Genomic DNA, 15,311 nt, shown 5'->3' on the forward strand with positions numbered 1-15,311 from the left:
TGCTAGTCCAACGCGTCCGTACAAACTGTCTGTGTTGTAGCATGTTAGGAAAATTAGCATAGCCCATTCTGCTGTCGATTAACACTGTACAGTAGCAATGAAAAGACAGCCTGTTTGTTAGCTCTTAGCACGTTTAGCCACTAGCAACTCTTTTCTGTTTCTGTTATTCAGCCGGAGTGTTTTTCTCCATGAGGCATTTCTAAGATTAATAGTAGAGCAAGAGATCATGAAAAAAGGGTCCTCATGAGGTGCGCGTGGGTGATGGGCGCCCACAGCGTTCATTTTAAGAGGTGAGTGAGACAGAAAGCGGTAGCCCAAAAGATGTGACTCATTACAACCGCCACAGACTTTCACTTTTTAGACTTTTCTACTGGGCAATGTCAAACAAGGGGCTAATCTGTTTACTGAGGTAGCAAATGTTTGTCCATCTTGACGCGGCCAGCTTGTGACTGAATGTTTACAAAGTCAAGTTACATCTTCAATTACATTAGTAGTGCAGATGTAACGCAGGACAGAGTTGTCATCACTTTTTAGCGAGTTCATTTTCTATCCTTTGATTGGTCTGTATGCAACTACAAAATGTACATTTTTCACTTTGGTGGAATTTGCGATTGTAGTCTAAAACACATACCAAACTTAAAGCCCGTGAACCAGATTTGGCCCACCATATAAATTTACATGGTTATGAGAGTTAGCCAAATTTTTCCCTTCAACTTATGTTCAAAATTACCCTTGAAAATGATAACAACCTAATGCAAATGTGGAGCACAATTTCAAAAATCGTCAAAAGATCAATTTCATTTTATGGTAAAGGTCCTTCAAAGGCTTTGTCAATCAAAGGCGCTGCAAGTCTAACATTTTCCCCCCAAATAATTAGACATTAGTTCTTATCTTGAAAAAACAGGGTGAGTGAAATGGTGTTACAGCAGAAATCACACGCTCCTCTGCAAAATTGTGCTCTCGTGTCTCAAATCAGTGAGAAAGAAAAATGTTTTCCAACCGGAAAATTCAATTAACCGGTGAGGGATTTCCAGTGTCCTTTTTGTCAATGTCTGATCCCCAACAATGTGTTAGTGTGTTAATACTTACATGCAAAAGAATATAGAGTACACACATACAAATACAGGATGTCATTGGTTTCTAGCGCTTACGACATTAATTTTCAGGTTTCATCCCACAGTGAACTACTTCGCTGTGCAGTGTGAGAACATACTGCTTTTCATTCAACTGGTTAATATTTACATCTTAAAATTGATTTTCATACAAATATATTTCTGTAATTTTGGCTTTACGACTGCGCTAGCGCATTCCGACTTTCAAGTAAATTAAAATTCAAGTAAATATGACGGATTGACCGAATGATTACAGTTTGGTTCGGCTTGAAAAAAATGACGGATTGACGATAACGGATGGGTACCCCTGCCGCTGACAGATGACAAATGACAGACGGGCAAAAGTTTGTACAATCCCCACCTCTGCATATAGCGTATGTTGTGACTGAGGAAGATTGTATGACTCGTTGAACCAAACTGACACCCGCCACTGCTAAAAGCTAACAAGTATATTTTCCAGTCATTGGGTTTCATGCAAGCCGATTGTGAAGCAGGTTATTGTAATAAATGTAAGATCATGATTTGTTTTTGCTTCAGTTGGTAATTTCTAGATTTACTCTTTAGACAAGGTCACCTTTTTGGCCTCAAGCTCAGTCATTATTCTTCTCCATGCTGAGTTGCTGTCGCCCCGCTGCTCTGAAAACTATAAGTTCTCCTCTGATTGGCATTTCCTGCACCCCAAAAAATATATATATATATATTAAATGTCCGGGTGGCTCATTTGACCGCGTTATAAAGGTGCGCGGCGGTGCAATTGAGTGTGCGGTCTTGACATGTATTGAGGGAGGCCGCAGCCTAATCATTGTCAGATGGCGGACAGAGCCCTTGTGTCTGGAGACGTTTATGAGGCCGGTCACAGCCTGGAGGGGGGGAAAGGGGTTAAAAAAAAAAAAATCCACCCAATGAGCCTCCTTTGTTGTCTGAGAACATGGAAAGCAGAAAGTCAATGAACAACTTCATATGGACCGCAAAACCGTACCTACGCATGTTTTGTTTATTTTAGGTCTGTATAGAACACTTAACGATAATATTACTAATGTATCAATTACTACTTGCTATACTGAGACCACCTGTCATCAAATCGCAATTATATTACAAAGGCAATTAATTGTTGATTCCTAATATTAATGTTCCTGACTAAGAATTAGTGCTTCAAATCCATAACACATTTTCCCCCACGTATTTGTTATCGTCAGATGAAACTGACTTTTTTGAACCATAATTGGCACAAACACAAACCTGCTCAATACCCAAAGAAAACCATAACTACAGTTGAAAAATGGTGAGGGGCCAGCATCATGCTTGAGGGTGTTTTTTCTAGTTCTAAGGCCCCAGCTTCGACAAGATGGAGGGAATTACGAATACTGTAGTTCCAAATAGCAGTCAGTATTAACACAAACCCTCCAGGCTTCCGCGAGAAAACAAAATTTATTTAGGGTTAATCAGAGGCACTTTAAAAGTTGGCAGGTGTGTGCCGACTCCCGTTTTAAAGAGTTTTAATGTGATTAGTTCATTCCGGACACAGCCACATCCCAGCTACAAGCACTTTGTTGCAATGTTTTGCTCTACATATGGAGTATAATAAAGATATTTTCCGCACCACTCGGCTCAATGCATCATGGGATACATTCGAGAGACTATGGGTCGTTCACTACTTTCCATGATGCATTGTGGGACTCAAAATCTACACTCAACACACAATCGGAAAGCCATACAAAATGACAGATTCACTATAACGGGCACTATACTTGACCATTCGGACTTGTGACAGTCACTAGCATAGCCGCACAAATACAACTTTACTTAACTGGCCATTATTAAGTGACTCCATAGCACCGATACAATCTGTTTGTCAACATGCAGAATCGACCACGTATATCCATACCTCAACCATACTAGCAGAAACCACACCCGCTGCCTCCCACCACCCTTCCTTGTGCCCACATGCCCCCATCTCTTGGAGCCCATCTCCCCCGTGCCTCCCTCCCTTCCTTCCAGTCATCTCCAGTGCCCTGGAACTGAACAGTCACGGCTGTGTGCACCTTTGATTAGCGAGAACCTAAACCTGGGGGCAACGCAGGAGAGCTCAGTGGACTTTGTGTATGGAATCTCTGACAACCTGGCTTTTCCCCTATATTTTACTTGTGTATCCCGAGAGGCGACACAAGTTGTTTGTAAGATGTATGTGACAGTTTTAAATGGAGTGAAGTTGACGGGATGGGTTGTTGACAGGATTTGAAGTGCATTTTGGGTTATTGACGCTGCGGTGCCCTGAAGACAATTCTATCTGTGGAAGATAATCGTGACATGTGCGTGAAATCTGCAACAGATGAGCTGAAAACAAAAAGAATGTCGCCGCAAAACAAAGGGGGAACCACAAATGTGGTGGGGATTGCATCCAAGCAAGTAACTGACACGCTCCAATTAATTTATTTTTAAAATATTGTTTAAATTGAAAATATACCACATATTCAAATCCCATTTAAATATTATTAAAAGTTGTTTAACAATATTTAAAATTGAATGTCTTACAAATTACAGTAGAACCTCGATTTTACAGACCTAGAATCAACAGATATCGGATTATAGTGTCAAGTTAAAAAAAACTGAGAAAAAAAAAGAGAGACAACAACGACAAACGATTTAAAAAAGAGGGAAAATCGTGAAAAAAAATCCGCAAGTGTCGAACCGCAAGTATTCGGGCATCTACTGTGTAGAAAAAACATTTTGGGGAAAAATGTGACGCACTGATCACAATAATTCTTCTTTTGAGTTTAGTTAAGACCGAAGTGAAAGGGTGCAGCCAAATAGTGCACAACATTTTTACTCAATTGCTCAAATGAATGTATTCTTTCCTAATTGTGCATTAAAGTTAAAAATGTGTCTAAAAAAGGATAAATGTTGGGTGTATCGATTTGATAGAGACAACTTGCTTGCAATGTTGAGCTACATTTTATTGGGGTTCATTTTTTATTATTTTCTGGTGACAGGAAGCTGAGTGAGCGTGGCTCAAGGGTTATGGCTCATAAAAGCATAGCTTCCAGCATCATACCATATATTAAACGGGTGACAGCACGGCACCCGCTTAAGTTTAGCCGAGATGTGAATATGGACTGGAAGAAACATTTATTGGCATGGGTTGAATAGTTTTGTCATCAATACAAAGGGATTTAGCTATGAATTAGTGTTCGTACTGTCCTGTTGGTAATGCCCAAAAGTTCTTGTATCTGCAAATGTATTTACCTTGGTCCCCGTTTTTGCATTTTTAATGGCAACGCTATCTGAATTTATAAGTCACTGCTGATCATGAAGCGAGGAACGCCTGTACTTACGGTATGTATAACAAAACTATTCATGCAAGCACCATAAAAGCAGCCTAACAGATTTCAGAAAGGTGGGATTGTCTGTTTTTACACAAGTATCTGTACTTCTACATAAATACAGAGTGTAAATGCCACCTGCGAGGATTAGTAACTATCCGACAATGACGGGAGGATTATGAAAGCGAACGATGCGACTCTGGGCTTAATGAATCTGTTTCTCCACCTTCGTCAGCATTTGGGATCTGGCAAACGCTAATTCAGCATTGGACATCTGGTCGAAGCTGCTTCTATAAACAGAATATCACCTAATTTGATCTGCCAGGCAACCTGGCACGATGCGATCGACAGACCTCTTGGTGATGGGCCCTCCATCTCTGTGGACGGACAGTAAGAAACTACCAAGAAGATGTGATGTTACATCATGTACGTCAGTAAGGTGATCCGATCAGCATGACACATTGGCGCACAAAAGATTCCCAGAAGCCTATTTCACGCTAATTGTGAGGGATAGAAACGAATACATTTGCATTACGCGCAAATGAAGAAACAGCCCCCACCTGAGATTTGATTTTATATGCTTCAAAGACAATGTCGCGGGGGCAAAATTGGTGCCCAATTGGAGATCAAGATGCGATCAGTGATCGGCTGCATATGGCGGCTGAGATGTGATGAAAATATTAGTCGAAGGGGGAGTGCCTTGGAGTCCTCGGTTTACCGCGGTCCCAACATACAATGTTTCCACATACCGAATGTTGTGCAAATGTACTAGTTTGTGCAGAGTCATCAGAATATGCGGTCATGTGGAACGCATGCTCAGTAACTGCCATAACTTAATGTTTACTTAATTAGGTGGTAGGTCACAGGTGCCAAACTTGGGTCCTCGGGGGCTGCTATCTTGCATGTTTTTGAGATGTTTCCCTCCTCTACCACACCCGATTCAAAACATGCAGGTTATCGTCCCTCGAGGGCTAGAGTTTGACACCTGTGTGGTAGGCAGTAGGCTTAACACGATCGGGATTTTGGGGCCGATCACTGATCAGCGAGTTCAAAAAAAATTTTTTTTGAAACCTATAACTGAGCTGATCAGAACATGGTGTGATTTATCGATTTAAAAAACAACCCCCGATATTCATGGGGTCTACGAGTAGCGAATATTGCTCCGAGAAATGACAGGGAGCATGCCAATTTACACAGAGGCAAGCAAAAAGTGGAAAGAATGTAGGAAAGAAAGCATGTAAGAATGAAAGAATGTATTCAGATCAGAGACGAAAAATATGTTCTGCAGGGTGACTACGTTCGATGAAATTATGTTGCTTACAATTTCTATGGGCAGGGATACACATGATACACCAAAACGAGAGGACAGTGATCAACAGCTCAACTTTTTGTTGAAACATCAGAAAGTCTTTCCGTTTGCTCTCCAAGAAAACAACCAAGTCAAACCGACACTGTCAATATTGCATGTTTCCATACAAAAACAATGTGGGTCTTTCCAATAACAAGAGTAGCCAGAAAACATCAACAACACGAAATGAAGGTCCTCCCTGACATTTGCTCCGAGGGAAATACTTATCCCATCACTGATGAAACATTGCCTCAAAGAAGAGCCAGCAAGAAAATTTGGGGTCCTCAAAGTTAGGTATGAAATTAGGCCCAAGTGGATCCAGATGCTTATCGTCTTTCTTTTTTTTTTTTTTTTTTTTTTTTACATTGGCCCCAGTCTTTTCTAATCCCCCCTCTTCCCCTCTCAGGTCACAGCTCATCACTCCATCACTCCACTTTTTTTGTTCCTCAGAGCGGTCAACATGGGCCGCGATTACTTTTGGTCTGGATGAAGCCAAGCCAAACACCCGACAGAAGGAGGTGAAAACCAGGAACAGCCTTTTGTGTTCAAAACCAAGCAGTGCGACTGTTGAAGCGTTTTCTGTGAAAATGTCAGACTTAGTATATGAAAGAAAAGTGGCAACAAGAGGGAACAAATCTACTCTTGGGCCACCAATCTGAACCATTTTTGTCTCAAAATAAGTAAGCCCGTTGACATGTGACCCAACAAACAAAATTATATATTTGAAATTCAAATTTTGGGTGGAACTCTAAACCAATATCGTATCAGTTCGGTTCCTTTCAAATGACTTTGAAGTTGTCTTTGCCAATTTTGAGAGCGGAGTCTGTAATCCCCATTCAAGGGACGGCGGGAAAATATTTCAAAGAAGGTGACAATGGTAACTCTTTATCACATCATTCAAGAAGGGAAGGCAAGGACGGGGGGGTGGCTGAACTGTGTGCCCCAAGTGAATTATAGAGTATAATATCCATCATGAGACCATAAGTGGTCCACCCTGAGGGGGGCAGGAGTCAGAGCAAAGTAATGAACCTGAAGATGAAGATAAGGAGGTTCTGGAAACATTAGATGGACAGGCTTAAAGGTGAATATTAATATTGGGTAGCTGCTATGGCCTAAAATGGACAGCAAAAAGTACGCCAGGACAATCTGATACAAGTGTATCCAACAATTTCATCACAAGAAGTACCTCCACAAAATATTCCCAAAAAAACATAACAGAGCAACGGTGAAAAGAAAAAAAAATGTGCATTAACAGAATAAAGTCATTATTTTAAAAAGAGTCCTTAGGTGTCACTGTGAGTATGAGTGGTCATTTGTCTAGGTGTGCCCTCCGAATGCTGGCAACCAGTTCATGGTGTACAGGAAAACGCAATAGACAGCGAACAAAACCAGCATAGGTATTGCCGTAGTTAAACTTCTATTTGAACACAATAGCAACACAGTTAGAGCAGACAACAATACTCACAGGCATATATTCTTTATCCTCTGCAAAAAACGACTGCTATAACTGCAGCTGAGCTTCTATGGTCTTCTCTGTTTCATCATCAAATCTGTGTTGTATGTTTGTTTGCATTATACTTCCTCCAGTTGGTCAAGGCGCACACACAAGCAAGCAGCACAATGCCCATTGAATTATGATGCACAAACTGGTAAATTCACATCCTGATTGATTTGTGTTAAATTTTTATTTTATGTATCTATTATTTTGTATATTGTAATATCGATATTGTATTTAAGTGCTATTTTTTGTTTAAAAAAAACACATTAGAAAATATTTGTTCGTGTTTTTCGGGAGGCTGGAATGAATTAATAGCATTTGCATTCATTTCAACAGGGAAAGATGATTTGAGATAAGCTTGACATGTACATCATGACACCACGCAAATCACTTGAACCTTTGGTGTGGTAATTTTGGAACACATGCGTGAAGTACCTGCATAAGCATAGCACAGTAGAATGGGATACAGACATACTTAAAGTGGGTGGCCATTTGAATATTTTTTCTTGTTTGAATGGGCTTCTGTACTATTTACGTTTGGCTCAGCTTTCATGGCAAATACACGCAAGCGCTGGCAATGTTTAATTGTCAGAATCAGACGTCTTGTCTTGAATCACGGGGTATATGATACTATTAAGCGCATGTGCGCACACACACACACACACACACAAACACACACACACTCACATACACGCTCTAATGTGGTTGTAGATTTCAATTCAGAAATAAAACAGAATGTGTGGAAAAATGACACGCACTGTCAGAAAGCATTAGAGTAATAACAATGGGCGTTTTGCTTTTTCTTTGGCTTTTTTGTGGCAGAGCAGCCTCCCCATGAGTGTATTGATATCCTGTAATACTTGCTGTAAGATAAAGGTGTTTTCCTTTTTTCTTTTAAAAAAGGCTTTTTTCAACTTGAAAATTACACCTGATTTTCTGTTAAAATTATCCATCCATTATCTGAACCACTTATCCTCACCAGGGTCGGTGGCATGGTCGTGGGTGTGACAGTTGGCTTCAGGCAGTAGGTGGGGTACACCCTCAACTGGTTGTCAGCCAATCACAGGGCACACCAAGACAAACAACCATTCACACTCACAATTACACTTATGGATAATTTAAAGTGTTCCATTAACCTACATGCATGTTTTGGGAATATGGAAGGAAATCTGAGTACCCGGAGAAAATGCACACTGGCACGGAGAGAATACGCAAACTCCACACAGGAAGGCCAGGGCCCAGAATCGAATGCATGATCTCTACTGTGATGCAGATGTGCGAACCAGTCATCCACTGTTCCACCCTGTTAAAATTATAGCAGGAAATAATAATATATAGAAAACTGTTGGGCTGCCAGGATAGTCACTGGAGATGACTGCTGTAATAATTGATTGTGATAAAAAGAAAAACTGAAGTGATGAATAATTTCTAATAAATATTGTAACTTCTATTCCCAATGTATCTTTTTAATAAACATTGGTACTCTCTCTTAATGTGTGTATATACTGCATAGATGGATAGATGGATGGATAGATAGATAGATAGATAGATAGATAGATAGATAGATAGATAGCTCTGAAAATAATTACAAGATTCACGTGCAGAAAACTGTTAAGACAGTGAGGGATTGTCGTGATGGAAGAAGACGTTGATGCTATAATATTTATTATTCTAATAGTTGTGACTTACTGTATGCCTTTGTCCAAAAAGGTCATAGAAACCGTTTAGCCCATTCAAAAAAATAAATAACGTTATAGCTTTTTAACAATCATTTGACTGAAAATTAACTTAAAATACAAGCATAAGAGAGACTTAGCTGGATTCCACAAGCAACTTAATGAAGTACATTTTCGTCTCTGAGAGCGTTAAAAAAAACGAAACTCGCTAGCTGCTCAGCAATCAGGAAGCTACATCATGTCAATCAACAAACCAACTCATTCGACACGAGACCTCAAACAAACTGTGCGTCATCTTGCCGCTTTAACTCTCCAGAAACGAAACAAAACTCCACTTAAAACTTACCTAGAGCCGACGTGGCGTCCCGTCACTGTCTCCAAAGGTTCGGGAAATATATGAAAGAAAGTTACTCAGTCCGGCTGGAGGAAAAGATGTGACTTGACGTGACTTGGCGGGGAAGGGTTTGCCAGTCTCCAAGCCGTCCTCGTGCACGAGAATTTTACGTCATGTGTGCGCGTACCTGTACGTGCCTGCGCATATTGCTGTGCGACAGTGCGAGCATGCGCGCACTTTGTTGGGTTCACGTCCCTCTCCACGCGTGGTGCTGCATGATAATAAGAATAGTAATATAGGATAGTAAAGTACAGTGTGTGGGTAACATCCACTTTTTGACATGTGTAACGCATAATTGTGCATTTATTTTACCACCTTCCAATCATGCATAAAAAGGAGTGAATTTTGGTAAAATATAGAATACATGATTGACATGTTTGGCATAATGTGAAATTGTTTTATCGTTGTGTATGTTTCAACTGCAGATGGGGCATTTATTTTTTCACAAATTGTTGGGGGGGATTACAGTCATATTAAACAACATTACCTGTTTCACCAGTTCATATTGAAATGCATGTATTAATAGGCATGTTGGTAGTAAACAAAAGCAATAATCAACCAAAAAAATGCGCATGACAATACGGGTATATAAGTAACAATATGAGTAACAATATGATATATATATATATATATATAAAATGATCATCAACAAAATTGTATGTACTGTATATCGTAGTGTTAACAATTCTGTTTCTGTTATCTGTATCTGTATATCGTTTCTGTTAACAATGACCGAAACAAAAAAAAAAAATTACTTCTTTCCAAATAAATCATCATTGCCAAATAAAAAAAAAAAGTTAGATTTTTAGTGTGTGTGCATGCTTTTTGCAAAGAGGCTTGTCTTTCTTGGAGAAGAACGTCTGACCCTCCAGAGTGGTGGAGCACACCTGTGAGTAAAAAAACAGACAATATAGAGAGAGAGTCCGAGGTGGGAAACCTTGGAGATAAGTGTGGTGAACAATCTGTTGCACTTACGGTGCACACAAAGCAGGTGTCATGCCACGGGTAGCCCAGCGCCTCCAGGAACTTGTCTCCCGCCTCGATGGGAAACTCGCAGCCGTGGCAGCCCGTGCCAAACAATCTGTAGAAGTCTATCACACACAACACACACAGTAAATTAAATAGCCATACAAGCGTGCAATGTCACAAAAGCATATCGTCGGCCTATTACCATAATTGCCTCAAATCATTTTTAATTGACTGTTATTGCATCAATAAAGAATAAATTGTGTTTGTGAAAAAATAGTGCAATGGATTTGCTAAAAATAGTGTGTTACTATGTGATACGTTGCAATGCGACCCTACACGATATTATGCTACGGTAAGTTACATTGCAGTCAATTATACATGAAACAGATTACATTGTGACATATTACTGCTGACGTGATAGTCGCAATACAATATGCTAAGGTCAAGTAGGGCAATGGCAATTACAGCGCAACTTTCTTGATGGAGGTAAGAATGATTGGCGTGAAACAATTTTTAATTAATCACTTAATGTTCTACATATGTTCTATTCTACACAAATATGCCGGGGTTGCACTTTTTTAATTAACCTGGAGTCGATTTTGAGTACGTTTAGAGTTGAAGTGACTTTTAACTCCAGGTGAGTTCCAGGAAAATTAAACTTGCTTTTAGTGACATTTTTCCAGGATTAGCATTCCGAATCCACAAGCGGCTGAGATGGCACCTTATTGGCTTTTTTGACATTGGACAACATTTGACGCTTTTTGGGGTTAACTTCAGAACAGCGACAATGATCCGCAACATTTAAAATGATAAGAGTCCATGGTCTGCTTCCGTTGTTTCTTCGTCTCACCTTGCTCGCAGTAAGGTTCGCCATCCTCCAGGTGGAAGGTGTTATTTCGGATGGGCTGCTGACAGGAAGCACACAGGAAGCAGTGGACGTGCCACGTCTGCTTGAGGGCATTGATCACTTCCTGGACACAAAAACAGGTTAGCTACAATAGAGACATCTTCAAAAATTCAGATTTGGAGATACCATATCAATAAAGCCTTTTTTGTTTTGATAGTTGCTTTGGGGTTTTTTGTTTTTGTTTTTTTTTTTTTACTTAGGGGCCATTGTTGTGCTTGTCCAAAAAGTTAGTCTGGCGCCCTGATTGTGTACAACCACTACCATGTATTGGGAACTGAGCTTATAATTTTATTATAATTTACTTAAGGTGACTTTTTGGCACAGTGCACCCATTGAATCATAATATCACACTTGCACTATTACGACTAACTTAATGATCGCGCTTTTTTTTTCTTCTTCTTCGTCCTCTGGGAGCTCATGACTCGGCTTAAAATAGTCATTCCCCACCCTGAAGAGTGTGAGAACACAACCGGGACAGAGAATCAATGGAAAAGCTGACGGGTCACACTAAATTGGGGGGGGGGCTTAAGGGCAAGAGGGCGAGAAAACAGGTTAATAAGACGCCCTAAGCTGCTTGAAGATGTGTGAGAAATTGAGGGTTTTGAAGGGGATTGTAGGCCCTCAAGAGGTTTGGAACACGTGACGGATGAACATCAGTGAACTGCAGAGCGCACATATCTCGGCTTCCTGACATGTCGGGTTAAAAGTTACACTTGCAGCTTTCAAAGCCTCCAAAGCTTAATTCTGTCAACACAGAGAGAAGCCTGACGATAACTTGTGTCAATGTCCACATTTTATATCAAAAAAGCATTCAGATGTTTGTATTTGGTATGGTGAGCTATTATATGATACCATATGATATTATAGGATGAGGGACGGACTCAAAAAATACTCCAAATATATCAAATTAAGATGTCCTGCAAAGTGCAACTCACTCACCCCCAGTATCTTGGCCTGGCAGCGGCTACATGTGGGCGCAAAAAAGTCTTCATAGCAGTGTTCGCAGTAAACGCGGCCTTGCTCTTCCACAAAGCCGATGTCAGCCAGTGACGTGCAGCAATGAACGCAATTGAATTCTTCTTTATGCCATGATTTGCCCATTGCCACCAAAAAAGGTCCCCTGAAACAACACCAACAAAAACAACAATATCATAATCCCATGCTGGCTTTAAAGTTGCATACTTTTAGTTTAGTATCATGTTATGCCACAACATGCTATACCGCTCAACAAATACAGTATAAAAAGAGCAAGAAGAAGGGGCAGAGAAGGTCCAGTAATAGTTGCTGTTCCCACAGAGAAGAGCGAACACTGCTAGAAATACTGTTGTATGCTCTGTTTGTAGAGTTCCTGCTCTGTGCTGCAACATCGATGCTAATTTACATTAGCTCATCTCTGGCATCTTACAACATAGTGCAGGGGTTTCAAACTCATTTTTGTCGTGGGCCACATTTTAGTTACCGTTTCCCTTGGAGGGCCGTTATGACTGAAACCAAATGAAAAAAGTCAATAAAGGTTTATTCAACTATTGTTTAAGTTACTGTAATGTAATTTGGTTCCAAGAAAATGCTTACAATATGTCTCTTATTTATTACATATGACAATTTTTAATTTTGGTCGAGATTTTAGCAAGCATCATGGAAGTTGATATGTTTGATTTGCTTTCGCGGGCCACATCAAATGATGTGGCGGGCCAGATCTGGCCCCCGGGCCTTGAGTTTGACACCTGTGACATAGTGTATGCTTGAAGTAAGCTAATTTCATCTGATAAAATGCGATTGTTTTGGTGAACATTTGGGTGTTTAAATATGCAATGTCTAATCTTCTTTTGTTGTATGCTGTGCTTCTATATTTTCTATTAAAAAAAAAAAAAGAAATTTGAAAAGGCGGGTAGGTCTGAATTGTATCCCCCGTGATAAATGGGGGTCCACTGTCATGGGAAAATATTATAATCCCAAATGCGATCATTTTACCTTACCTGATGACCTTGTTGCAGTGGCCACACATGGGTGTGCGAGTCCCGGCAGGGTAATGTTCTGCCATTTGCACCAGTGAATCCTCGTCTTTAGGGTGGGCCCGAGGCACAGGGCGGACAGGGGCAGGACACATTGGCATGCTGCCATTGGACTTGACGCCAAAGGATGGTGTGATTAAACCACACTGTGGACTGACACCTGTGGAGGATGAAGATGAATGCCTGTCTTTACTGTCATAAAGTTCCTTTTTTAGACAGTAACAATTTATCATCGCACTACTTCATCAATCATGTCAACACAATCGTTTGCCACCACCTAGTGGCTAAAAGTGGAATTACATTCAAAAATAAACAAAACCTAAATTGAGTGATAACTGGACAAAAAAAAAAAACAAATCTGTAAAATAGCAGTACAGCGAATCAGGAAAGGAGGGGGTTTAGTGTATTATATTTCCATTATTTACTATGGGGAAAATAATGTGTGCGTGTGTGTGTGTGTGTGTGTGTGTGTGTGTGTGTGTGTGTGTGTGTGTGTTCATAGGCACGTCACTACGCGAATTGTTTGACATCTGCCCTCCCTGTCTGCGGACCACAGGTGTGGGCAAAGCGAGTTTACTTGTCACAACTATGGATTTTCCACATCAGTCATTGAAAAGACACACACATACACACATTCGCGCACACGCACGCACACACATTAACAAACAGCAGCAACAAGGCAAGACTCTTACAGTTAAAATATTCAGAAGACACACCTGTCTAAATATGTACACTGTGGCCACAACATGGTGGATGGACACAGTTACGGGAAGTAATCGAAGCTTTGTGCTGTCATACACACACACATGCACACGCACGCACACACTCGCATGGACGCATACACGTGTATTACCTTGAGTTGTTGCGGGTGATTTGATCATGGTCTTGACAGTAGCCGACTCGTGGCTGCTGGGCTCAGGCTCTTCACTGTGTATAGCAAAGTAAGCCATTGGTTTATAATTGTACATGAAATCAACATTCAAATGTATTTGATATTTGATACAGAGCAAATATCCATCCATGTTATTTTATTTTACCGGTATTTTACATTTGTTGTACAGTGGAATCACAGTTTTTGAAATGAATGGGAAAAAAAATGTATGTCAATAAAATGTTGCGAACAGCATGTACTCGTCTCAACTGGTCCGTGACACCAAAAACTTTGGGGGGGCCACCGTTCTAGGTTACTTTCCTCCTTTCCTAAAATAAAGCAGTATTCTATCAAACATTTGCACATTAAATCAGAATAATCTGGATGTGGAATGTGTCACTTTTTTTTATGCTGGCACACACACTCTCTCTTGGCTGCCATTGGTGAAATACAAGCAAGACACCGTCAAGACCACCTACCCGCTGAGAGAGCAGAGATAAATATGGTCCTGCCCAAAACAACACAGCACTCCACTCCACACAGTCAGCTTCCTTCTTGGAATGGCTTTCACTGCACAGCCGACAGCCTTGTGATAATAGCCCATAAGAATATAACATAACACACATATTCTGAACCAGAGCCACGATATTAAGTGGAAGAAGTCAAGTGAAAGTCACTGCGTATAGTGCTGACAAGCATCTAGTCCAGATGTGGTGCAGACAGATGGTAGACTACCAGCGCAAACAACTCATGATGGTTCCCTCCCATCTGCTTCAATTTATTCACCTGGGATGATTATTAAGTTACAGTGTGATACAGGGCAGAGGTGGGGGGAGGTGAGTGACCAGTTTTAGAACTTGCCTTGCTCAAACTTACAAAACACATGAATTTGACTTGGGTTTTCATGAGACTGAAATTGATGACTTAATTTGACTTGAGCTACGGTGTGAATTGACAGGTCTCAACTCAACTCAATTTACATCTGAATCTGAATCTTCAATATAGTGGGCTTTGGATTTGAAAAATTCAGGTCTTGTGTTGTGTGTGCTGGAAAGCTGGCAACTCACCATTCTGCTACGAGGCAGAGCGCAGAAGCCACCTGAATGAAGCAAGTCTCATGGAGGGTGATCCAAAGATGATTCAAGAATTATGTTTTGATGAAATTTTGACAGGGAATGGCACCATGCAAAGTGTGCAACTCAAA

General features: G+C 40.5%; 2 protein-coding genes across 10 annotated transcripts in view; both read right to left on the bottom strand.

The window, feature by feature from the left end:
* The window catches only part of bmpr1ba (bone morphogenetic protein receptor, type IBa), a 57,753-nt gene extending 48,302 nt beyond the window's left edge, over positions 1-9,451 (bottom strand). For all 4 annotated transcript variants that reach the window (XM_019887456.1, XM_019887439.1, XM_019887466.1 and 1 more), the window contains exon 1: positions 9,301-9,451. The gene's annotated coding sequence lies outside the window, so the exon portion shown is untranslated. The remainder of the gene's footprint in view (positions 1-9,300) is intronic.
* A 657-nt stretch (positions 9,452-10,108) lies between these two features.
* Positions 10,109-15,311, bottom strand: part of pdlim5a (PDZ and LIM domain 5a) — a 36,703-nt gene continuing 31,500 nt past the window's right edge. For all 6 annotated transcript variants that reach the window (XM_019889091.1, XM_019889101.1, XM_019889083.1 and 3 more), the window contains 6 exons: positions 14,090-14,163; positions 13,201-13,396; positions 12,164-12,344; positions 11,168-11,288; positions 10,324-10,439; positions 10,109-10,235 (listed from right to left, as the gene is read on the bottom strand). In XM_019889091.1, the coding sequence (XP_019744650.1) occupies positions 10,146-10,235; positions 10,324-10,439; positions 11,168-11,288; positions 12,164-12,344; positions 13,201-13,396; positions 14,090-14,163 (778 nt within the window). In that variant the 3' untranslated portion in view covers positions 10,109-10,145. The remainder of the gene's footprint in view (positions 10,236-10,323; positions 10,440-11,167; positions 11,289-12,163; positions 12,345-13,200; positions 13,397-14,089; positions 14,164-15,311) is intronic.

The sequence above is a fragment of the Hippocampus comes genome, unplaced genomic scaffold (genome assembly GCF_001891065.2).
Source record: "Hippocampus comes isolate QL1 unplaced genomic scaffold, H_comes_QL1_v1.1 scaffold155, whole genome shotgun sequence".
NCBI classification, from domain to species: Eukaryota; Metazoa; Chordata; class Actinopteri; order Syngnathiformes; family Syngnathidae; genus Hippocampus; species Hippocampus comes.